We start from the raw sequence: 24619 nt of genomic DNA on the forward strand, positions 1-24619 counted from the left end.
GAGCGGGTGCGGGTGCGGGTGCGAGAGCGGGTGCGGGTGCGGGTGCGGGTGCGGGCGGCCTCCCTGGGGGAAAGCGGCGGTGGGACCGGCCCGCCCGGCCGGAGCTCAGGGCCGCGGCCCAGGCCCCGCCGCCCCAGCTGCCGCTGCTTCTGGCACAGGCGGGCCGGGGCAGGTCGGGTCCCCGCTGCCGTCGTCCCGCCCGGAGCCCGCCCCCGGAGTCCGCCGCGCACGGTGACACGGGCGTGCACCTGCCCAGCTTCCCAAGAAGGGAATCGTCCGGCAAAGGGAGATTCTGCGAGGAAACTCACGTATCTGGCAATAACGTCCTTATTCTCGAGTTGAGCGGCGTCGTACAGGATGACCGCGCAGCGGGAGTGCAGCTCGGGCTCGTCCGACGCCAGCAGGTGGATCAGGGCCGGGACGCCCCCGGCCTCCACCACAGCTCGCACGACGCTGGCGTGGGTCGAGATATTACTCAACAACCCGACTGTCTTGCACTGTAATTTTATTTTGGAGCCTTTCAATAGATTGATTAAGGCAGGAATGGTACCTATAATGAAGAAATCAAGAAAAAAAAGAATTATTTGTAAACATTTATAGTTAACTTATGATGAGATTTGAATGATGGTTATGGTCATTGCCATTTAAACAATTAGCAAATCATTCTATGAAATCTTTATACAATTATTTGAAACTGTATGAATGTACTTTTCTGTCTTCTCTAGGATTCCGGCAACTCTCCCCGCGCACACATCGGATGTTCACACAGCACACGAGCCTACATTGCATAGAGGCCACTCAAAGCCTTGGAACCGCCGACTTCTGGCTGAACATGATGGGCGAATAAATTCTTTGAGCATATCACAGAGTTGTTTTGGTATTTCATCCAATTTTTGTGACGTATTTGCGCAATTGTTTGAACATTTTATTACATTTTACCCATTTTTTTTTTTTGCAAACAACTGAAAACAAGTGTTGAATTTAGTAAAAAAAAAAAAACTTTAGCTTCATGAATAACTATTGGTTCAAGGATGGACATCACTGGATATGGTGAAAAATAAAAAATCTGGCTTCACTTGATGCTTATGTATCAGCTCCGTGTGAAAGATATCACAGAACACCCCCTAGAGCATACTAGAAATGCCAGAAAATGTAACGGATATAATTAGGCTTATATTTATTTATCCACCTGAAATGAAACGACTTATCTATGGTTCCCTTTTTGGACACAGAGCTTTGTGTACATGTTTCTAGGAATAGTCAAGGTTGGTTTTTGGGTACTACCTGTATTTTTTATTAATTCGTTTATTCATTCAACAAATATTTATGGAGCATTTCATATGTGTCCAATATCCACATCAGAGCTGTGGATACTATACTGGACAGTGCAAATAGAACATACCATCATTTCAGAAAGTTGTATTCTCAAAACAACCCAGTGAGGTAGGAATCATTTGATTAACGAGGAAATTAGGGTTAGAGAGGGCAAGAAATTAGCCCAAGTTCTAAATGCAGGTCTAGTTACAAACCCAGGGCAGACACAAGAATGGCTATTTTTTAAAGTTTTTATTTGAATTCCAGTGAGTTAACATACAGTGTAGTATTAGTTTCAGGCGTACAAGGCACTGAGTGATTCAACCTTCCATACAATACACGGTGCTCATCACAAAAACCCGCTACTTTTAATTTTAAAAATAAATTGTGTAAATACAGAATAGGGATAATTTCTAAGTGAAAGTACATATAAAAGGTAGAACAGGAAGTAATTTAATAACATTTTTGAGTTTATAACTTTTTAGAGAAGTGGAATTTAGAAAGTTTTTTGATCATGTCCAATTTTCATGTGAAAATAAAATATAAAGTTGTCAGAGGAAGACAATTCTATATGATGTCACTTACATGTGAAATCTAAAAAAAAAAAAAACAAATAAATGAATAAACAAACAAAAAGCAGACTCAGACCTGTAAACACAAAGAACAAGCTGATGATTGCCAGAGCAGAGGGAGGTGGGGAGGGGGTAAAAAATAGGGGAAAAGGAATGGGAGATACAAGCTTCCAACAGAATGAATAAACCATAGGAATAAAAGGTACAGTGTAGGGAATATAGTCAATGGTACTGTAAGAGTGTTGCATGGAGAAGACAAAGACAGACATTTCTCCAAAGACGTCGTCCAGATGGCCAACAGACACAAGAAAAGATGCTCCACATCACTCATCATCAGGGTAATACAAATCAAAACCACAATGAGATCCCACCTCACGTCTGTCAGAATGACTAACATTAACAACACAAGCAACAGCGGGTGTTGGCGAGGATGTGGAGCAAGGGGAACCCTCTGGTACTGTTGGTGGGAATGCAGACTGGGGCAGGGACTCTGGAAAACCGTGTGGAGTTGTCTCAAAAAGCTACAAATGGAACCACCCTGTGGTCCCACAATTGCACTAAGTATTTATCCAGAGGATACAAAAACACAGATTCAAAGGGGTACCTGCTTGTAAAATACCAATCAGTGAATATACAAAGATGTTTATAGCAGCATTGTCAACAATAGCCAAATAATGGAAAGAGCCCAAATGTCCCATGACTGATGAATGGATAAAGATGTAGGGAGTGTGTGTGTGCAGTGTGCAAGTTGCTCAGCCATCAAAAGAATGCAGTCTCGCCATTTGCAATGACATGGGTGACGCTAGAGTGTATTATGCTGAGTGAGATAAGTCAATCCGAGAAAGACAAATACCATATGATTTCACTCCTATGTGGAATTTAAGAAAGAAAACAGATGAACATGCAGGAAGGGGAAAAGAAAAAAAGGAGAGAGGGAAATAAGTCATAAGAGACTCTTAATGATAAAGAACAAACGGAGGGTTGATGGCGGGAGGCGAGTCAGGGATGGGCTAGACGGGGGATGGACGCTAAGGAGGGCGCCTGCTATGATGAGCAGCGGGTGTTGTACGTAAGTGATGAATCACTGAACTCTACTCCTGAAACCAATACGCACTGTATGTCAACTAACCAGAATTTAAATAAGAATTTGAAAAAAATTGCATGGGGACAGATGGTAGCTACACTTATGGGGAACATAGCATAATATAGGTATAGAGTTGTTGAATCACTAGTTGTACATCTGAAACTAATATAACATTGTGTGTCAACTACGTTCAAATTTAAAAAATATATAGATATATAATATTTATAAATTAATATATAAAAATATTTATATCTATATATATTTGCCGGGTAAAGGAAGTGATCTTAGAAAAAAGAAAAATGGAAACTTAAAATTAAGTAAAAAGTTTCCTCTACAATTAAAAATAGATTTTAAGAGGCACCTGGGTGGCTCCGTCAGTTAAGCATCTGCCTTCAGCTCAGGTCAGGATCCCTGGACTTGAGCCCTGCATTGAGCTTCCTGGGTGGAGGGAGGGGCGGTAGGGGGAGGGCTGCTTTTCTCTTTCCCTCTGTAGCTCTCCCTGCTTTTGTTCTCTCACTCACTCTCTTGCTCTCTGCCTCTCAAATAAAGAAATAAAAACTTAAAAAAATAGATTTTAAAGTGACTGAACATAATTATAGCCCCACATAAAATAGCATAAGCAAAAGACAGTTAAGAGACTTTACATCACCTGCATCCAAAATGTATTTCCAGTATCCATCATTTGCTAAGCAAATTACTTCCAAAGACATCACAGCCATCATCCGTCGTTTATAGCTTTCACAATGCAACATTTCTGGCAAGTGTTCAACAGGAAAACACACGTTATAATTTTACAAGTAGGAATGACTGATCTGCTTTGTACAGGCCAAGTGAAGCTGTGCGTTGAGATCACCACTATCACCACCAAAAGCTGTTCATTAAATTCCCTCTGTGCATGGCCTTTGATGAGGTGCTGAGCAGACTGCAAATGCCCACCGTCTTTAAGGTTTTATAATCTGTAGAGTTAGCACCAAAAATTCTGAAATTTTTTATCTTTGGTCTGAATGACTTAGATGATGGGTCATGAGGTTCAGATCCACTGGGAAATCAGAGCACATTTCTCTTGCCTGACATCAGTTGCTGAACAAAATTTGAGTGTGGGGGTACCTGGGTGGCTCAGTCCCTTAAGTGCCTGCCTCTTGGTTTCGGCTCAGGTCATCATCTCAGAGGTTGTGACTCTGAGCCCCGCATTGCTCCATGCTCGGTGGGGGGTCTGCTTGGGATTCTCACCCTCCACCCCTCCCCCCACTTGCATGCACCCTCTTTCTCTAAAACAAATTAATCTTTAGAAAAAATTTTGAGTGTAAGTTTCAAGGATGGCAAAGTAAACCATGTTATTATCAATAAAAATTTAATACCCATTAGATCACATATGAAGTTTTATACATCTCCTGAGGATGAAGAAGACATTTCAAAAAATCTTAAATAACTTATACTCTAGACAGGAGAAAATGCAAATAAATATATATGCTTCTAAACATCATCTACGGTACAAGAAAAAAAAACCTGATGGAAGTTCCTTTCCTGGTCTCTCTTTTCCCAACCCCTTGTAATAGCAAATCTGGGTCTAATCCTGCCTTTGCTAGATCACTCAAAATTCGGATCTCTTAACATTCAGCTGCTCTGCAGGAGCTAACCCTGGAGACGTCCAATAAACTGTGACTAATGCTTCCTTTCCTCATCGTGTGAGCAAGGAGACCTACTCCAGGTCTCAAAGAGGTGATGACCGCATGCTCTCTGGTCATTGTTGTGTTCAGGTCAGTATCAGCACTTCCCAACAATGACTGCAGGAAGGAGTGGCTGTCGGGAATTTTTTGTGCCATTAGGCTCTTCCTGTCAGGGGCTGGTTCCTCCAACTATTGAGGTATTTCAAATGAGTTATTCTCTTAAAAGTAACAGGATGGTCTTCTGAGTTCCTCCTAAGAAGCCTGGGATATAATGACACATATGCATGCAAATAAGCATTGGAAACTCTCCAGTATCTCACGGCTGATGCAATTGGAATGTGTTCCCAGTACCCAGTAAATTCCAAAATCAGGTACTGAGTCCTTTTGAAACTAATTTTTCAGACTTCTTGAGTCAGTGGAATGGAGTTGAAAATCTGAAATAGATCTTATCGTATCCTAACATCAGTTGTTGGGAAAGCCATCAATATACACTCCCCAACTGGCTTCATTCTTGCTTTAGTTTTATTTTAGTGAAGTAATACATGCTCATGATTCAGAGTTCAATATTACTGAAAGGTCTATAACAAAATATAGTGGTTCCCTGACTCACCCTCTCCATTTTTCTGAGTTCATCTCTCCAGATTTAACCACTTTGGACTCCTCTATACCTTCTGTGACTTACATATCTTCCTATTTCTAAATACATTTATTTTCCCTGTATCAATTTTATCTTAATTTTTTAAAAAGATTTTCTTTCTTTCTTTGTGTGTGAGAGAGAGAGAATAAGCAGGAGGAGCGGCAGGCAGAGGGGGAAGCAGGCTCCCCACTGAGCAGGGAGCCCGGTGCAGGACTGGATCCCAGGACCCTGGGATCATGACCTGAGCCAAAGGCAGACACTTAACCGACTGAGCCACCCGGGTGTCCCGGCGCCACATCCATCTGAGACATCCTCGGTCGACTTCATATTATGGTGAATGAGAAGCTCTTTCAACACTGCAGGGCCACTTCCTGTCTCCCCTTCCCCATGTTTATAGTATTCAGTTAAATTAATATTCCACTTACATTATCACGCCTGTATGATATTATTCACAGGTGAGCATTGTAATGTACTACAGTTTTGGCTCCTTTCTTTTATCTTTCCTGGAGGTAATAATTTCCTTATTTTATTTCATCTCCTCAGGGTTCTTTGTACCTTTTGGGAATGCCTCCCACATTTTCCCTTTGGCCTGAGTACTGTGTCCATTCTGGGACCTCACTTTGCTATCGTCTTTGAATCCCCTTGCTTTTCTCTTGGGTCAGACTCCCAATTTCCTGTTTGTTGAGAGTCCCCACCGTAGTATCTCTAGGTCTCTTCTGGCCTCAGCAGAGAACATTCCCGATGGGCACTGTGCGTCCTAGAGCCCCCGAGATTCACGGTGGAGGGCTGAGAAGTCCTCAGCTTCCCCACGTTAGCTTGGAATGACTTCTCCAGCCTGCTAAGTCCTCGTCTCGCTGTTCCCAATATTCTGTGGCTGCGGCATCCTTCCCCGCCGCCTCCGGAGTGTGTGTCTCCTGCTGATGCCGACGTTCTTCTGTGAGCTCGTGTGACTTAGTGGGGTCTCAGGAGAGAGTCAGATTAGACATGTGCATTCAATTGCCCTAGTAGCCCTTACCTTTATAATATTTCTGGCTACACTGAACCCAGATTTGGAAAAAAATCTCCAGCAAAATTTTTTACACATTTATCAATATATGAGGAAAAATGTTGCTGAATCTGTCTTTTAAATTAAGAAGGAATAAACTGGAGGGAATCTTTTTCACTTGAACTTTAATTTCCTTCTCCTTTCCTTGTTTGGTGGTTGTTTTTTAATTTACTTTTTTGATGGAGAACAAGATAAATGGACTTTGGAGAACGTTGGAAAATAAAAATCAATATAATTGTATAAGATACGGTCTGGGTCATGACTCTTTGATTTTGGAAATAAAACTACTTGTATACACACAAAATAAAGCTCAGTATTATTTTTATTTCTGGTTGTAACTAAAAAATGTTTATTTTATGATTTTTAACTGTTTAAAATATGATGCATGTATTATTTTATTTGCTCTATTTCAGAGTAAGCATCAATGACTAAGCTGAGTGATAATCAAAACATTTATTTATAAAGAAATTATGTGTTGTATACTCACCTACCAGAGTTTTCCAAACTGGGAGTTCAGGAATATTTAACTCTATTATATGTTTGAGAACCTCTGTGTGAAAAGTTAGCACTGATAAATGAATTATATTATTTCCTTTGATGTCTGTTTTTCTCCAGTTAGCACCAAGAGAAAATAGGTACTGAATAGTGTCCAGGGCTCCCGAGGTGGCAGCGAGTAGCAGGGGAGTACACTGATTCCTAAAAATCAGGACATATCACAGTAAGTAAGCGCAAGTATTATCAGCACATTTTACAAATGAGGAAACTAAGGCTCAGGTAATGCTCCAACCCATTTTGTCCGGTTCTCAAATCCCAGCTTCCTTCTTGCGGCAGAAACCAACAGAGTTTCTCAAAGTCCCACTATCTGCTTTTTAGATAGTGAAGATCTTTGGGTTGGGCACAAGGCTACCCAGCCCGATGTTACATTTGCCAGCTTCCTTTATGGAGAGCTGTGACACATGCCCACGTTTGGCCAGTGTGACGTTGTAGAAGTTACAGGGGCAACTCCCTAAGGAGAAATGAATGTGCTGTCACTTTTCATTTCTTTTCCCTTCATGGCTGAAACATAGGCATATCAATGAAAGCAGGAGTCCGTCTTGTATGAGTACACGGAAACCACATGGCAAGAAGCAACGTACGTGGTCACCTTGTCTGAACTACAATGTTTTGGCAGACTTTTGTCACCGCAACTTGAACCTTATCTGAACTATCAGATCTGCTGACTACAATGGGATCTGAAGCGAACTAGGTTACATTTTCCTCTGTCGAGAATGAGGGGAACAACATTCAGCTCACAGTGTTAGTGTCAGGGTGAATGTGTTCCCCTCTCATTCTCTTGTCACCGTGTCACATGACTCAAATGTTATTATTTTACCCTTATACCCTGGCTTTCCTCTCTTCATGAAGCCCCCCTTATCTTGCTTTCTGTCTTCGAACTTTCACCTCTGTCCAGCTAGCCCCAAGCTCCCCCCCCCCTCTCTCTTCCCTTTTTCCTGGGCCTTGGGGAAACTCTTGTCTTTTATGAGTACACATGTATCTCTTCACTTTCTCTCTTTTGTACTTAACAAGACTGTTCTCTTGCTTTCTTTATCCTACTCTGTAGTAGGAATAAAGACTACTTCTATTTTAACAGCATCACTCTGATTTTCCTCATATGAAAAAATATACTATCAAATAAATTATATTTTTCTTTTCAGTTCCATATCGCCCTTCCCCCTGCCCTGCAGGGTCCTTCTCCAGGATATTAGCTCATGAACTGCCTCACCAACTTGACTTGAAGGTCATGCTAATGACCGTCTGTGCGCTGGTCTCTCGAACTTCGTCCTGCCTTCATGTGTGTTCCGCAGTCACACGCCCCCGCGCCGGTGCACTTCTACATCAGCTCCGCAGAGATCCCAACCTCGGGAACTGTCCTCTCTATGAAGCCTTTCCTTTTCCTTATGTTCACAGATAGCGTCTTACTTCTACCTCTGATATGCAACTGTTTTTTGCAATCCACCAGTCTTTATTCCCAAACCCTCTTCTGCTCAAAGACACATTGTCACAATATGACAGAGTCAGAGCCGACTGGGGTCTCTACATTCCGTGGCTCTTTTCAGAATCTGTTAGTTAGAGAATCTATTAGCAAGAGACCTAGTGTCCTGAAAGCTTTCTCTATACACATCTCTGCCCCAACCTAGAGGGAGAGTTAATTTCTTCACTGAATAATAATGGTCAGGTTCTATGAAGACCCAGAAATATCTAATGAAACAATGCCTAAATCATGTTCAGATTCCAAATGAGAACCTGTCTTTCGATTACCACCAAGAATGTACCTTCAGGAGAAGCTATACCCCCATCCTAAATGTTGGTCCTCTGCGAAATTATGAAATGGAATTGTGAAATAGAAGCTAACCTGTGAAACTGGGTTTGGGATGTTTCCCTATTTCAAAGTTACTTTCTTCTTTAAAAAAAAAAAAAACAACTTGTTTTTAGAAGCTTTTATTTTTGAGGAATCTGTACACCCGACCTGGAGCTCAGACTTACACCCAAGATCCAGAGCAGCACGTTCTGCCAACTGAGCCAGGCAGGTGCCCCCAAAGTTATTTTCTTTCTAATGTGTTTTTTTTCCGAATACCACTAGATGTTCCTCCTGTGACCTGAGGCCTCTCCACACTGGTCTAGAGCACTGAGCCGCCCCCTGGTTGGTTGGGCTCCAAGGTAGAGCACATTCCCCCCGCCCCCCGTCTCGGGCTTCTTCCAGAGTGCTAAGTGGTGAACTTGATGAACTAGTCTGTAGAGCCACACCACTGAGATGGCATGCGGTGGGCCAGGAGAAGTTCTGCCTTTATACACTCTAAAGGTAAGTGGTAGACGAAGAAGATAGTGACCAGAACAGAGTAAGCCTTATACCTTTCACGTCAATGATACCAACCATTCCTTTACTGTTAGTGTTTGGGGCAAGTCAAAAAAGCAGAAATTTATATTTTTACAAATGCTTAATAACTTACTCAGCTGTTGCCTCTGCCTCCAGCAAACTAGGATCCTTCCTATAAAGGGCAGTGAGGACGCCAATATTGTCATAGAAAGCAGCAAAGTGAATGGGCATCCAGCCTCTTTTCTCAGAAAGCGTATAATCAGCTTTGAAACAGAGCAGACAGATGGTTGTCTCCAATGAGCAAGCCTGCGCTGCCAGGTGTAGAGGTGTTGGACCTAAAATGGATGGACAGTTACTTAAGTGATCAATTTCTAACATGTCTATCCAAAAAAATACGTCCTTTGCGGGGCCTTGGGTGGCTCAGTGGGTTAAGCTTCTGCCTTCAACTCAGGTCATGATCTTAGCATCAGGCTCCTTGCTCAGCAGGGAGTCTGCTTCTCCCTCTCCTGCCCTTGTTCTCTCTCCCTCTCAAATAAATAAATAGAATCTTTAAAAATAAATAATTTAATTAATTAACTAAAATATGTCTTTTTGATAGCCATCCACAGAACTTAGTACTGTGATATAAAAGCTCCAAGAGAAGCACTAAAAGGATTAATTTAGGCAATTCTATATTTCTTTCACTCAGAATGTCTGATCACTAAAAATCAATCCTTCTTCATAAATTAAGAATAACATTGAAAATATTAAATATTCGAAAAATTAAGTCAATGTTTACAATAGCCTTGTGATCAAATAAGTTGTTTCTTGTTTGAAAAATTAAGCCAATGTATAAAATAGTCGTGACCAAATAAGTTGTTTCTTGTTTAAATTATTTTTCATTTCATTTAACTGCTTTGTAGTAGGAAGTAAGATCCTTTGAAATTGAAGGAAAAATAGGCTGACAAAAGCCCTCTATGTCACAAAATCCAGTGGGTGGTTTTCAGTTCTTATCTTACTTCTCAACAGTAAGGTTCTTCCTCTCTAAAATAGCTTTTTTCTCCTTGGCTTTTGTGACATCATAACCCTCCATTTCTCTCCCTCTGGTTACTGCTCCACAGTCTCCTTCTGGATGTCCTCATTGTTCCGACGCCTCCGTGAGCCTTCAGGCTCCATTTTGGGCCTTTTTAGCTTTGCAGTGACTTCATTTACCACCTAAAAGTTGATGATTCCTAGGATTATGTCCCTAGATCTGTTTTTTTGTTGTTGTTGTTTTGTTTTGTTTTGTTTTGTTTTCCACCAGGCTCTACGTCTTTATCTCCAGCATCTCGCTGGTGTCTCCACCTCAAACTTAACATGTTCTGAGTCAAACTGTTTTTCCCTCCACACCTGATCCTTCCACTGCTGCCTAAATCAGTGAAGGAATCACCATCCAGCCTGTTCTGGAAGACTCCTTGGCATCTCCCTCTCATCTCATCTCCACGACCAGTCCGTCACCAAGGCTAAGTCTCTCTACAGCCATGTTTACCGCCACCGCCTCCCCACCCTGCACGCCTACACCCTACCCACGTCGTTCTTGCCTTTCACCAATCCTTTATTTCAAAATAGAAATCTGATCTTCTTTTCAGGGGCTTCTCCAGGCCACCCGATCACCGTAGAGGAAAAGGATCCACTGGCTCCAGTTCAACCTGAACTGCGAGCTGCCCCCCTCCTGCCAAAACACCCAGGACATACACAACTTGCTCCCTTCATCTGGGCCTTCTCGAAGCTCCTCAATCCCAGGGTAACCAGCCCCGTGGCCCAGCTGGCCCAGGAAGGTGCTCCTGGCGCCTGTGGCCCCAGCGCGCTGACGTACAGTGCCTCTTCCATTTCAAGGCTCCCTGGTTTCGATGATTTGGTCTAGTCCGGCTGTCTGACAGCTTCCTTCTCCCAAACAATGCTTTCCTGACCAGGTCCAGCGAACTCTTACTTCTCAGTCCGAGTGGTAATTCCTCAGGGAAGCACTGTTTTCTCCCAACTCAGACACTTCCAATGGCCTCCAGTCTGCCTTACTCGTCAAAGTTTATGTCGTAGCCTCCGATCCTCTGTAATATCTGACCTGACTTATTGATCTAAAATCACGGCTTGGTCTTCCAGGCTGGCCAGGCATGGGAGGCACTTTCATCACCACTCCGTCCTAAGCAAGTCAAAAACCAAACAAACTCAGAGATCAAAAACTCTTCTTAGATAGGACGGAAAAGTGAGATCTTGGCACAAATGCTGCCCCCAGAGATGGGGTATAGAGAGGCTGATACGGACAAGCATAACGGGCTGAAAGCAGACCTCCACCGCACCCAGGCTAGAGCAATACAGCCGCCTCGGCCCCTCCAGCATCCTGGCAGTCTTTAAGTTTTAGCAATCACCCCTCGTCGTTTGATCGATGAGCCTTTCTTTGTCTACCTGTGGATCACAGGTTCTTTCCCAGAAAGAACAGAAGCCTTTTACACAACACAAAACAGAGACCGGACCCTCTTGCACAACCCCTTGGCACTAAGGAACCAGACCCCTGTGCACAACTGTCTTGCACTATGATAACGTCTAAAACACCACTGAGTCTGCCTGTAGTTAAAGAAATGCGACAGACCGCTGCAGCCGATTGGCGGTTAACGGCCTGAAACTCCCTCAAAATCCTTCTTGGGCCAAGAAAAACCTTGGAGTTGGCCTTTGGACAAGAGTCTGCCTTCTCTCCAGGTGGCCAGCCTCCTGAGTAAAGCTCATATATTCCTTTCCAGTCAAAGCTCATCTCTGGGGTATTGGCTTTTTGAGCAGCGTGCGGCGGAACCGGGTTTTGGTAACAGAACGAAAATCTGAACTGTAATTGACAACGCGCTGCAGACTCATTGTGGTAAGTTGGGGAGTTAAAAACTCCAGGGCGACCCCATCTCAGGGGGTCCCCATGCTTCACTGAGTTTTAACTCCAGGAGTTTGACCAAGTCCTCATGGTGGGTATCAGAGAAAGATCCCCTTGTGCTTGGGGTGGAGGAGTGGGGAGGAGAGGATCAGGGGAAAAGGGACCATTTGGAGATATGCCAGACCATTCCATTTCTCTTAACAAGGCTTGCCCTCAGGAGAAACGATGTTTTCAGAGCCAAACCTGCTGGGTTTTATCAGAGCCTAACCTGCCCCGGGGAAGGAAAATACCCAACCGTAGCCCCTCTCCAGCCACCCTGACACACCTAAGGTGTGGGCGGGGACTGACAGGTAAAGTTCACAGTCCAGGAGCACAGGCTCCCCAAGACTGAGACCTAATCATGGGACTAGAGAACATGGCTGCTCATTTCAGTCAGCAAAAGGCTGTTAGCTGCTCTCGGCTGCAGCAACATATCACAATAACCTGAAGAGGTTTTTTAAGAAAAAACACACAAGCCTCCCTACCTGCCTTCTCCCTCTTTTCCACCTTCCTCCAAAGGAAAAAAAAAAAAAAAAGATTTTTTCCAGCCCACCCTGAGGGCAGAAGTACCATTCTTCTACTCCCTTTCATGACTCTAAAGTGTGCTTCCTAGAAATGCTGAATCTTGGCACCCACCCAGGCCCTCTGAATCAGAATCTGCATTTCAGCAAGGTCCCTGGATGATTCCCCTGTACTTAAGGTTTATCCCAGCCTCCTGGGGTAAAGTGCTCTCCCCCAACATCTGAATGTCTGACGACATTTTCGTTTGTCACTGCTAGGGTGGGGATTGCTACTGGCATTTACTGGTTAGAAGCCAGGAGTAATACTAAACATTCTTTTTTTCCCCTAACATTTTAAAATTTAAATTCAATTAATTAACAGCACATTATTGGTTTCAGAGGAAGAGTTCAGTGATTCATACTAAACATCCTATAGTGCACAGGAAAGCCTGCACAGCAAGGAACTACCCAGAGCTCAAGGTCAACAGAAAACACGGACCTGCCACACGCCAGAATTAGGGAAGTTCTGGAGGGACTGATGTATTTGAAGAAACCGTTCCCTGGTTGGGAATCCTGGTCTGGAGAATAGATGCTCTCCTGGCACCTGAAAGGCATATTTACGCCTTTTTTCTGAATATCTCTATCATGGGACTCTATGAACCCGCCGGTGCTCGTCAAATGCCCGCCCCGCGCCCATCCGTTCGTGCGTTCACTTAACGACTATTTCGAAATCACTTACTAGGGCCAGGCTTTCTTCTGGCCACCGGAGTATCATGGCAAAGTGAACCAAATCCTTGCCCTTATGGAGCTTATCAAAGTGAGGGAGACACATTAGAGGGACAATATCATAGAAGGCAGGGATAAATGATACTTAGGAAATGAACAAAGAAAGCAAAAATGGGTGGGTCAGAGAAGCTCCTTGCAGCCCCCTCCTGCCCCACCTCCCCTTACTACCCACGCTGCACAATTTGCAATCCCTGTCCTTTTGGCTTTCTGTCAGTGTCTGCCAATGGGGACTGCTGACAGGAGACTGGAGAAGGGAGGAGAATGAGGTCAGCGCACTTACTGTGTCTAAGATCATCTCAGGCTAGCTGCATTCCTCCACTGACAGAAGATGGCTGGTTTGATTAACTACTGCCTTCCCCCTAATAGATTCAGGTCTTTGTAAATGGTTTCTTTAAAAATAAACTCTCTGGGGCACCTGGTTGGCTCAGCTGTTAAGCTTCTGCCTTTGACTCAGGTCATGACCCCAGGGTCCTGGGATCGAGCCCCACATCCAGCTCCCTGCTCAGTGGAAAGCCTGCTTCTCCCTTTCCCACTCCCTGCTGTTTGTGTTCCCTCTCTCACTGTGTCTCTCTCTGTCAAATAAATAAATAAAATCTTTAAAAAAATAAAAGTAAACTCTCCTTGGCAAGAAGATGCAATGTGACAGTCTCTTGAACAAATGGTATCGGGAAGATTGGACAGCCACATGCAGAAGAATGAAACTGGACCATTCTCTTACACCACACACCAAAATAAACTCAAAATGGATTAAGGACATAAATGTGAGACCTGAGACCATAAAAATCATAGAAGAGAGAACGGGCAGTAATTTCTCTGACATCAGCCATAACAGCAGGTTTCTAGATATATCTCCTGAGGCAAAAGAAACAAAAGCAACAACAAACTATTGGGACTACATCAAGATAGCGAGCTTCTGCGCAGTGAAGGAAACAATCAATAAAACCAAAAGGCAACCTACTGAACAAGAGAAGATATTTGTAAGTAATACATCTGATAAGGGGTTGGTATCCAAAATACATAAAGAACTTATAAAACTCTACACTCAGGCAACAAACAGTCCAATTTTAAAATGGACAGAAGACGTGAATAGCATTTCTCTAAAGAAGACATCCAGACGGCCAACAGACACATGAAAAGATGCTCAATGTCACTCAGCATCAGGGACGTGCGGATCAAAACCACAATGAGAGACCACCTCACACCTGTCAGAATGGCTTAAGTAAAAAACACTAGAAACAATGAACGTTGGTGAGGAGGTGGAGAAAAAGGAGCCCTCATGCACTGTGGGTGGGAATGCAGACTGGTACAGCCACTGTGGAAAACAGTGTGGAAACAATCCTCAAAAAATTAAAAATAGAATTACCATATGATACAGTTATCACCCTACTGGGTGTTTGCCCAAAGAACTAAAAAACAATAATTCAAAAGGATACATGAACCTCTATGTTCAGGCAGCATTATTTACAATAGCCAAAATATGGAAGCAGCCCAAGTGTCCATCAATAGGTGAATGGGTAAAAAATGTGTGGTGTGTGTGTATAGTGGAATATTACTCAGCCATAAAAGAATGACATCTTAACATTTGCTCCAACATGGCTGGATCCAGAGGTAATGCTAAGTGACATAAGTAGACCAGAGAAACACAAATACTGCACTCGATGTGGAATTTAAGAAGCAAAACAAACAAACAAATAAAAAAGAGACAAAAAACAGACTCAAACATTCAGGACAAACTGGTGGTTACCAGAGGGGGGGTGGGCGGGGGAGGGTGAAGCAGGCCCAGGGGACTGTGCGCCGAGTGCTGGACAGATTGCTGAATCACGCGTCACACACTGACGCTAATGTAAACTGTACTGAGTTATACTGGAATTAAAAACAGATGTTAAACTCCTGAGCTGGAAGAACGGCTAAATCACGCTACGACACAGCCCTTTCCTGTCCGGTCCCCGTGTTCTGGCAACAAGCCAAGCTGCAGGTGGCTGTCACAGGCCCGTCAAAGACAACGAGAGCCCGAAACAACGGACCATCCCTGAATGACTCTCCGCAGAGTACGAAGGCACCGTCTTACAGATACAAATACAGAAGACACGGCCTTTAAAATTCTTTCTGATTCTCCGTGTTCAAGGAGTCTGATTTTATACAAATAAGGGGAGGTAACTGCAAATTCCACAGTCGGAAAAAAAAGAAAAAAGAAAAAATCCCCAAGACTTAAGAGGAACGTGAATAAATGGCCACGGCTAGAAAATACAGTGCATACTTCAAAACAGAGACAAAACATCATCATGTGACATGCTCATGTGACAGAACATTTTGGAGATTATATTCTATAAGGAGAGTTTTAATACATGCAATAACTTTTCCAAACACACCAAATATTTCATTTATGTCTTACCATTTCTTTCTTTTTTCATGTCCATTTTTGATGACTCTGTTTTAAAGGGGAATACACACAGAAGTATGATTATTAATATGCAGCAGTTGCCTAAATTAGTCAAAATAAACTCATATGAATAAGAACAAAATGGCCGTGTTTGGACCCCAAAGGCAGGATTACGTCAAACAGGACTGAGTTTAAGCTTTGGTCAAGCCATCTGGGCATGGTGGCCGCCGCCGACATCATGGCAGAGCAGACCTGGGGCGCTGCCTCTCAAGTGTCTGGTCAAAATGACACTTGGGGCTGTTCTGTGTGGCAAAGTCATAACGTGCAGACATTGCAGGTAGAGGTACACACTTTCCATACTTCAAAATCTATCCAATTCTTAGCAACTGGAAATTCAAGTAGTCACAACACAAAAGAGAGACTTCAATTTACAAAAGATTTTTTTCACACCAAAAAAGGCTTAAAATATAACACATCTTTAAAGAACAGAGTACTCACGGCATTTAAATTTAACTGAATTTCTGCTCTATTTTAATCTATAGAAGTATCCTAATTTCAAAACATTTTAATTACAGAATTAATTAGTAGTCTGCAGGATTAAAGCAGAACATTTTATTTTGGTGCGCGAAAATTCAACAAAACTTTTTAAGATAGCTGGTTAAAATATAAAATCGTCGCTTCTTACTGCCAATATTGTGGTATCAGCTGCTCCTGATGTTTTATCTCTAATGCCCTCTTCAGTTATGGAGGACTGCTGCTTTCATTTTCAACATTATCATTTTTATACTGGTTAAATTTATTCCAGTGAATGCATATATAGGTATGCATATCTAATACTCAGGAAAAATGGCTTTTTAAAGTCAAAACTAAGTTAGCCTTAAAGGGCCCATTAATCTAAAAAATTATTATTATGGATGAATTTTTTGTTATTCATTATAATTTTTTATGTATCATGAAGAAACTATTCCCTGGTTGAGAACTTGAGGATAAGAAATGGATGTCCTGCTGGGTTCTCCATTTATCTACCTTTTCTCTGAATTGCTACAGTACATCACTGTATATTAATCATCCCAGTGATTACCAGGTGCTACCCCGCATCCGTCCAACCAGACACTCACCCAACATCCACTTCCTGAGGCTTTCTTCTGGGCACTAGAATAACATGGCAAACGAAGCAAACCAAATCACTGCCTGTGAGGAGCTTATGGTCAAGTGAGGGAGTTACAATAAACCAATAAATGATACTATACAGGACAGCAATAAGGGATACACTTAGAAAACTAAAAGGACCCCTTCTGATAAGGGAAACAAAACCTCAGCTTTGCTCTGGGTGTCAATGCCAAATTTTAATCTTGCGCCAACGTCAACATGCATTCTTCATTCGGAATCGGGGCAGTAAGTAAAAGAAAACCAGTTTCAAATGTAGAAACTTCATGGCACCTTGACTAAACGTAATAAAGCGTCTCTGGTTGACGTTGAAGTTCGCATTGTGCAGCTGACATACGATAGCCACTCTGTTGTGCAGGGCGGCGTGATGGAAAATGGCATAACCTGATTCGTCTGAAACGTTGATGGTCAAGCTTGAGGTTTTACGGCTAAATGTATGGAAAACAGCAGACAATCCTCTTTCAACAGCAGACTTCATCCCAAATGGGATGCTCTAAAATTATTAAGAGGGTCAGAGTAAATTTTTTCAAAATATACCTTAAGTTTAGCTTAAGGAAAAAAAAGAACAATAAACATACTAACATACTTACAATAAATACAATGTTAATATATAACATAATAAATATACATTAATATCACAGGATTGGTACCCAGTTAGGGTGGAATTTTCACAAGATCCATGTGGAAAGTGTCTCACTGGAAAATGATTAAAATTATTAGAACTATAAAGAAACACTGAGAAATTTAAAAAATATTTTTGGGAAGTTTTTTTTTTCCTCCACTACTTTTTAGGGAGAAGTTGTAGAACTTTCTTTGAAGACAATTAAAACGGGATAGACAATTTTCTTTCTGAAATACTTAAACAAAGGGAGATCACTGGGTTCCTTTTTTGATTTAATAATAATCTAATTTAGAAACCTAGAAACTAGAAACATATAGCTACAGAAATACAATTTGTCTTCTTTGCTCTAGGTCTCAAAATAGAGATGTAAAAACAGGACACTCATCTTTGAGACATATTGACTACTTAATATTTTAAAATTAATATTCAAATCAAAACCACATTGAGATACCACGTTACTCCAGTTAGAATGGTCAAAATTAGCAAGACAGGAAGCAATGTGTGTTGGAGAGGATGTGGAGAAAGAGGAACCCTCTCACACTGTTGGTGGGAATGCAAGTTGGTGCAGCCACTTTGGGAAACAGTGTGCAGATTCTTTAAGAAATTAAAAATAGAGCTTCCCTATGACCCTGCCATTGCACTACTGGGCATTTCCCCCAAAGATAGAGATGTAGTGAAAAGAAGGGCCACCTGTACCCCAGTGTTCATAGCAGCAATGGCCATGGTCGCTAAACTGTGGAAAGAACCAAGATGCCCTTCAACGGACGAATGGATAAGGAAGATGTGGTCCATATACACTATGGAGTATTATGCCTCCATCAGAAAGATGAATACCCAACTTTTGTAGCAACATGGACGAGACTGGAAGAGATTATGCTGAGTGAAATAAGTCAAGCAGAGAGAATCAATTATCATATGGTTTCACTTACTTGTGGAGCATAAGGAATAACATGGAGGACATGGGGAGATGGAGAGGAGAAGGGAGTTGGGGGAAACTGGAGAGGGAAACAACCACGAAAGACTGTGGACTCTGAGAAACAGAGGATTTTGGAGGGGTGGGGGGTGGAGGGTTGGGTGAGCCTGGTGGTGGGTACTAAGGAGGGCACGGATTGCATGGAGCACTGGGTGTGGTGCATAAACAATGAATTCTGGAACACTGAAAAGAAATGAAAAAAATAAAAATTTTAAAAAAAGAGCTCATTAAAATTTTAAATTTATGGACATTGAGACAAATACGTGGTAAATAAAGGCTAGTGTATCCATTAAAGTGGGTGAGCTCACCACTTCTAGTTCCAGAAGCCGTCCTTCAAGGCCTGTTGAAACAGGTACAGAAATCTGATTCAGGATGACATGTTTGTTCCTCAAGTTTGGGTCCCAGGACTGAAGCCTGACTCTGCCGTTTAGTGTGATTTGGGAAAGACCCTTAACTTGCTGCGTGTCAAATTTCTCACATGCAAAACAGGAATGATAACAATAGTCCTAGCACCTTGAGAAAGTTTGTTAAAAGGATTTAGGAAGTGCCTGGCACACGAAAGCAGCAGTCAGTGCGCACGAGGCTTTATGAAGATTGGCCACAATGCGGTTCATTAACAGATTACTTTGTAACCCTGCCAGAGATTTATAATCCAAAATTATATAGCTTCTAAGCCGCTGAAATGTGGAGTTTTTATTTCACATTGAAAATTTTATTTAACCTAATATTTATCCCTAAGATAGAAATCTGAGACATACACTTATCTATAACGTATTATGTACACTAAATTATGTCATAATTACTGAAACACCTTGCATTTCATAGCTTTTTTGAAACCAAATTTTTTCTTAAATTGTTCATGTAATTGAGCATCTGTTAGTGGAAGCCTTTTTGGTTTCAGACTGTTCACGACTTCATTTATGGCTCCCCACCATTTTGTCTTGTATAGTTGATGATAGAAAGCTTCAAGTTCAAAACAGATCACATAGTAGCTATAAAAACATAAAGAAAAAAGATAAATCTTTCTGACTTTGAAGTAATGTGCCACTTTTTTTCTATGCTGACTAAACCATATTTTTTCTGTAATAATTAAATATAAAACTGTAGTTTATTTTATTTTTTATTTTTTTAAGATTTTATTTATTTGTTTGACACAGAAAGAGAGATCACAAGTAGGCAGAGAGGCAGGCATAGAGAGAGGGGGAAGCAGGCTCCCTGCTGAGCAGAGAGCCCCATGTGGGGCTCAATCCCAGGACCCTGAGATCATGACCTGAGCCGAAGGCAGCAGCTTAACCCACTGAGCCACCCAGGCGCCCCTAAAACTGTAGTTTAAATTGTACTTGATTGAAAACGAAGGTCTTAGGGAAATAGTATGTTATCAACTAGCCGGAGGCTAATATCCTCTCTTCCTTGACCTTCACTTCCATCCCAGCTTTCTGAACACAGCAGACTTCTGCAGGCTTGGAGGCATATTTGAGGACCTAGTCATTTATTTGAGGTTGCCATTCTTCCCACCCACCATGCTCTCCTCCGACGAGGACACGAGGCCACAAATACAAACTAAGGCTGTCCTCACCCACATCCTGCAAATACAGTACTGGTCCAGGGGGTGGGACCTGTCACCTTGCCCGTGGGCCCTGACTTGATGAGGTGCTGCCTTCATGACGGAGGGCTGGCCTGACTCCCTAGACTCCCGCCTCCGGAATCGGGAAAGGTGCTCTGAGTCTTACCCGGATCTGAAGGCTTTCACATCACGTGGCAATAGCTTCTAGAGCCTTAAGGAGCTGTATGAGTCACACCTGGATGCTTGATTTACAGTGGATGACTAAACTAAATTTCTAGAAGAAAATAGCTCACCTTCCTTCGGCGTCATATACGTAGCTAAGAGTACACACCACAAAGAGATACGCCAGGTCCCACATGACTGCTTCCATAGATGTAGTCATAGGGGATCACACTGAAGATATCCTTTGTGGTCTCTGAGTGGCCCAGTGTCACACCATAGAGTCCCAGTGCCTACAACTTCTTCTTTCTATGATTCTCCAGAGCCGGCTCTAGCTGTGGTAAACTGTTATGGGGTCAGGAGTTGCTGATTACCCCTGGGGCCCCGGTACTCAGTGCTGTACTCTTTGATCACTGCTGAAGCAATGCAACAGACTTATAAATTTAACAACCAGGGGAATGTGGGTTGATTTCTTCTAGAAATTCAATTTACTTATCCAATACAAATCAAGCATGGAGAATCAGCAGGGGCCTATCCTACCCTAGAAACTGGAGAAGAAAGAGGTGGTGAAGGTGGCTATACCCTGAGATGGTCTCTACCACAGAATTTCGTGACCCACCCTCCCCACCCAAGGGTGGATCCACAGCCTGCACTGGCCCCAAAAAAGATGACCTTGGAAGCACAGAGCGCCCACAAAGCCAGCGCCACAAGGGAGCCCTCGTCCAGGTACTGCAGAGTGACATACACTGCTCTTACTCAAACCTTCTGTGCCGTCAGGGCTATGAGGGCGCCGCACCCTTACAATGGCCGCATTCATACTCTTCCCTGGAAACCGGCACCCAGCTTCTGAGGAGTTTCCGGCACCACATTTCCCTGATACACCACTGCCATGTTCAATTGATTTCTGACCTGCTTCCTAATACCCACAACAGTGTCACAATGCTGGTCTGCTCTCCATACCGATAAAATAGGATGTTTTAGTACGGGTATAAATTAATCTTTTTGCTCTGATCATCGTCACCTTAATAATTCATGAATTCTTGTACTTTTATGGGTGGCCAAGTCCTGAGTATCTGACTGTGGTCCCTACGTTTTGATTCTGGGATGGCAGGAGAACCCCACCTGAACCAAAACAGTCTAGGACTTAAATGTTTCCAGGCATGCCTGGAAGGCCAGTGGAACTGATCCTATTTTCTTAAGGGACCTGGGGTGTCCTAGGAGATCAACCACTCCGAGGAAAGAGAATATCAAACCACATGAGTTCAGTCCAGTAACAAGGCCCTTAAAAGCAGAGAGGGGAGATAAGATGGCATGTTTTCAATCATTCATTCAGATTATTCTCTGGTCCAGCACCAACACAGAATGATCCCTACATCACGGAAAAGAACGGCTGCAAGCAAAATGACCAAAAAAGATGTTTTTGCACCAAATTATTAGGGGCTCAAGGCAGCACTTCCTTGAAACCAAGAAAATCAGTAGAGAAATTCTCCTTACTTCAGTAGATGGGCCTCAACATGTCTCACAGCGGACGCCGCTTTTCAGCACACATGAGCAGCAGCCGGCCCCAGAGGTGACACGGACCCACAACCAGGAGCAACAGTGTCGCTCATGCAATAGCAGCAGGGCTAGGTTGCCTTCGTGGGCTGCTGAGCGTCAGGATCCCAGCAGCCGATCACTACAGAGAGCTCAGACGGGAATGAGGGGATCTCACAGCACCTGAGAGCTGAATGAGTATCTGGGATCTCTAGGAAAAACTATGTGGGGGAGGCGATTCTGAAACTGAAAGTTCTCTAGTAACTGGTATGGGTACCAGGAAAATACTATTACTCCACTTGCCTGGGTCTGAGAAAGACGCTCCTGCTGGTTTTGAAAGTCTGCAAATTCAAATCCAGCTAACTGCAGGTCACCAACCCTGGTGACCAGATGCTTGCATTAGTCAGAAGCTAGAGCTCATTCCGCCACGCATCCCATTGCAACAGTGGTGAGACTGGTCCCCTCCAGTTCAGCGGCAGTCAGTGTGCTTATGCCGACCAGGCTCCCTCACCTACAACCACGTCTACCAAGCACAGCTTTCATCTCCCCTGATGCCCTGCGCTCCCAGGATCTTAGCGTCCAGCCAGACACTACACCCGAGGGAGTCAAGTGTTATTCAGAGGGGCTTCCGGGATACTGTCCAGCTTCGCAAGGGTTGTACATGGAACCTATCAGCAGGTGCTGGGTCCCTGAGCGAGAGAGTTCCTCCTCCAGGGAGATGCACACCAACTGTCGGTTCTAGAGGCGTGAGCTCTATTGCTTGATTCCCTCCAAAATCATGGCGGCCACCAGCCCCAGGGTCTTTGACTTCATCTCTAGCACCATGTGCACATTCAGGCAGAATTAATGGGACAATCCACCTCTCATTGTTTATCCTGCTTCTCCCTCTGCCTTGTTTCTGGTACTTTCCTCACTGCCACGCATCCTGACAGAAATTTATAATCGTTGTCTTTACTTCTTCACATCCCATGAACTCTCCCCGACTTCACCCCTTGGCCCACTACACCTTGCCTATAACCAGAACTACTTTCCTTCCCAAGTCATTGCTAAGCTCAGTGCTCTCTTCAATCTTAAGTTGACCTGACCTTTTCTTGAATTTGAGGCTTTCAACTATTTACATATTTTGAAAATTCTCCCCATTTGGCTTCCATGCTACCATGCTTTCCTGGCTCTCCTCCCTGCATCTTTCCTTGTCAGTCTCCTTTGCACTCTCCCCTGCTTCTCTCCACCCCATTTAAAAGCCGCTGTTCTCCAGAGTTCTAGAATTGGTCCTGTTCTCTAAATCACTTCCATGCCTTAAAAAACAAGATGAAAAAACCTCTCCTATATGCTTTTAAATCTCAAGTCTCCACCTCCTAATGACAATGCCCCAGCTCTACCTTCCATATGTCCAAACTTCAGCATCCAAGATATGAAAATCCAAGAGCATAATACATAAAAGACCCTAGCAAAACTTAGAGAAACATCTAGCTTCAAAAGATGACAGGCAGGGGGCGCCTGGGTGGCTCAGTGGATTAAGCCGCTGCCTTCTGCTCAGGTCATGGTCTTGGTGTCCTGGGATGGAGCCCCGCATCGGGCTCTCTGCTCAGCAGGGAGCCTGCTTCCTCTTCTCTCTCTCTGCCTGACTCTCTGCCTACTTGTGATCTCTCTCTGTCAAATAAATAAATAAAATCTTAAAAAAAATTTATAAGATGACAGGCATAGGCGCACCTGGGTGGCTCAGTCATTAGGCGTCTGTCTTTGGCTCGGGTCATGGCCCCGGGGTCCTGGGACTGAGCCCTGCATCAGGCTCCTTGCTCAGTGGGCAGCCTGCTTCTCCCTCTCCTACTCTCCCTGCTTGTGTTCCCTCTTGCTGTGTCTCTGTCAAATAAATAAATAAAATCTTGAAAAAAAAAAAAAAAAAAAGATAACAGGCATAACAAGACCCAGCACAGGAAGAGGAGTTTAAATCCTATTCTCAGGGCACCTGCATGGCTCAGTGGGTTTAGCCTCTGCCTTCGGCTCAGGTCATGATCCCAGGGTCCTGGGATCAATCCCCGCATCGGGCTCTCTGCTCAGCAGGGAGCCTGCTTCCTCCTCTCTTTCTGCCTGCCTCTCTGCCTACCTGTGATCTCTGTCTGTCAAATAAATAAATAAAATCTTAAAAAATAAAAAAATAATAAAAATTAAAAAAAAATAAATCCTATTCTCTGTGCTGAGTCCACTGCCCTTCCACGGACCCACAGGATTTGATCCCCACCTCCATCCCCATGTAAATGCAGTGATAGTTTTAAGAACCAGTCCCCATCGCTAAGGGCTATTATACAGAACGTACCAAAGAGCATGAAGTAATAAATACACTATTTAATATTTTGTTGAGTCTGGATTTCATTCATGGAAGTTATTGTTCTAGCATCTCTGTGCTGAGGTATTAAGTTAGCCTTGGCATTTTGACACTTTCCTTGTTTTCTTCTAACTTTCAACAAGTTGTGGCTACTGTGAATGATTACCGAAAGTTCCTTACCTTTTTCCATTAAGTTCCATGACTGGTATTGAGTAATGTTCCTTGTATCCCGAATCTTCCACAAATGCATTGGCAGCACAATCCCGTATTTTTTCTAAATTGTTCTAAAATATGAGTTCTGTTACTAAAAATATATCTTTAAACAAGTCTAAATAATTATGGTTTCTTTTAAATAAAATTTTATACTTGTAAATGTTAATTTTTTTAATATAATATCCCACCAGACCTTAATGATGACTGCATGTATCCAATTCCTACTTCAGGAGTGAGGAAAAAAATATAAAAGATAATGTAAAGAAGGTAGAAAAGCAATGATAATTCAAATGTTATTTTTATATGAAACTCTAGATT

General features: G+C 43.0%; 1 protein-coding gene across 2 annotated transcripts in view; it reads right to left on the minus strand.

Moving 5' to 3' along the window:
- The window catches only part of ANKAR (ankyrin and armadillo repeat containing), a 64867-nt gene that overhangs the window by 31902 nt on the left and 8346 nt on the right, over positions 1–24619 (minus strand). Inside the window, exons 5-12 of one of the 2 annotated variants that reach the window (XM_032860244.1) lie at positions 24269–24372; positions 19321–19501; positions 17188–17407; positions 15760–15795; positions 9307–9508; positions 6807–7015; positions 3620–3724; positions 309–550 (exon numbers count right to left, since the gene is read on the minus strand). In XM_032860244.1, coding sequence (XP_032716135.1) covers positions 309–550; positions 3620–3724; positions 6807–7015; positions 9307–9508; positions 15760–15795; positions 17188–17407; positions 19321–19501; positions 24269–24372 — 1299 coding nt within the window. The remainder of the gene's footprint in view (positions 1–308; positions 551–3619; positions 3725–6806; positions 7016–9306; positions 9509–15759; positions 15796–17187; positions 17408–19320; positions 19502–24268; positions 24373–24619) is intronic. The other variant, XM_032860245.1, reaches the window with a different exon arrangement.

The sequence above is a fragment of the Lontra canadensis genome, unplaced genomic scaffold (genome assembly GCF_010015895.1).
Source record: "Lontra canadensis isolate GAN:19392208 unplaced genomic scaffold, GSC_riverotter_1.0 scaffold18, whole genome shotgun sequence".
Lineage (NCBI taxonomy): Eukaryota > Metazoa > Chordata > Mammalia > Carnivora > Mustelidae > Lontra > Lontra canadensis.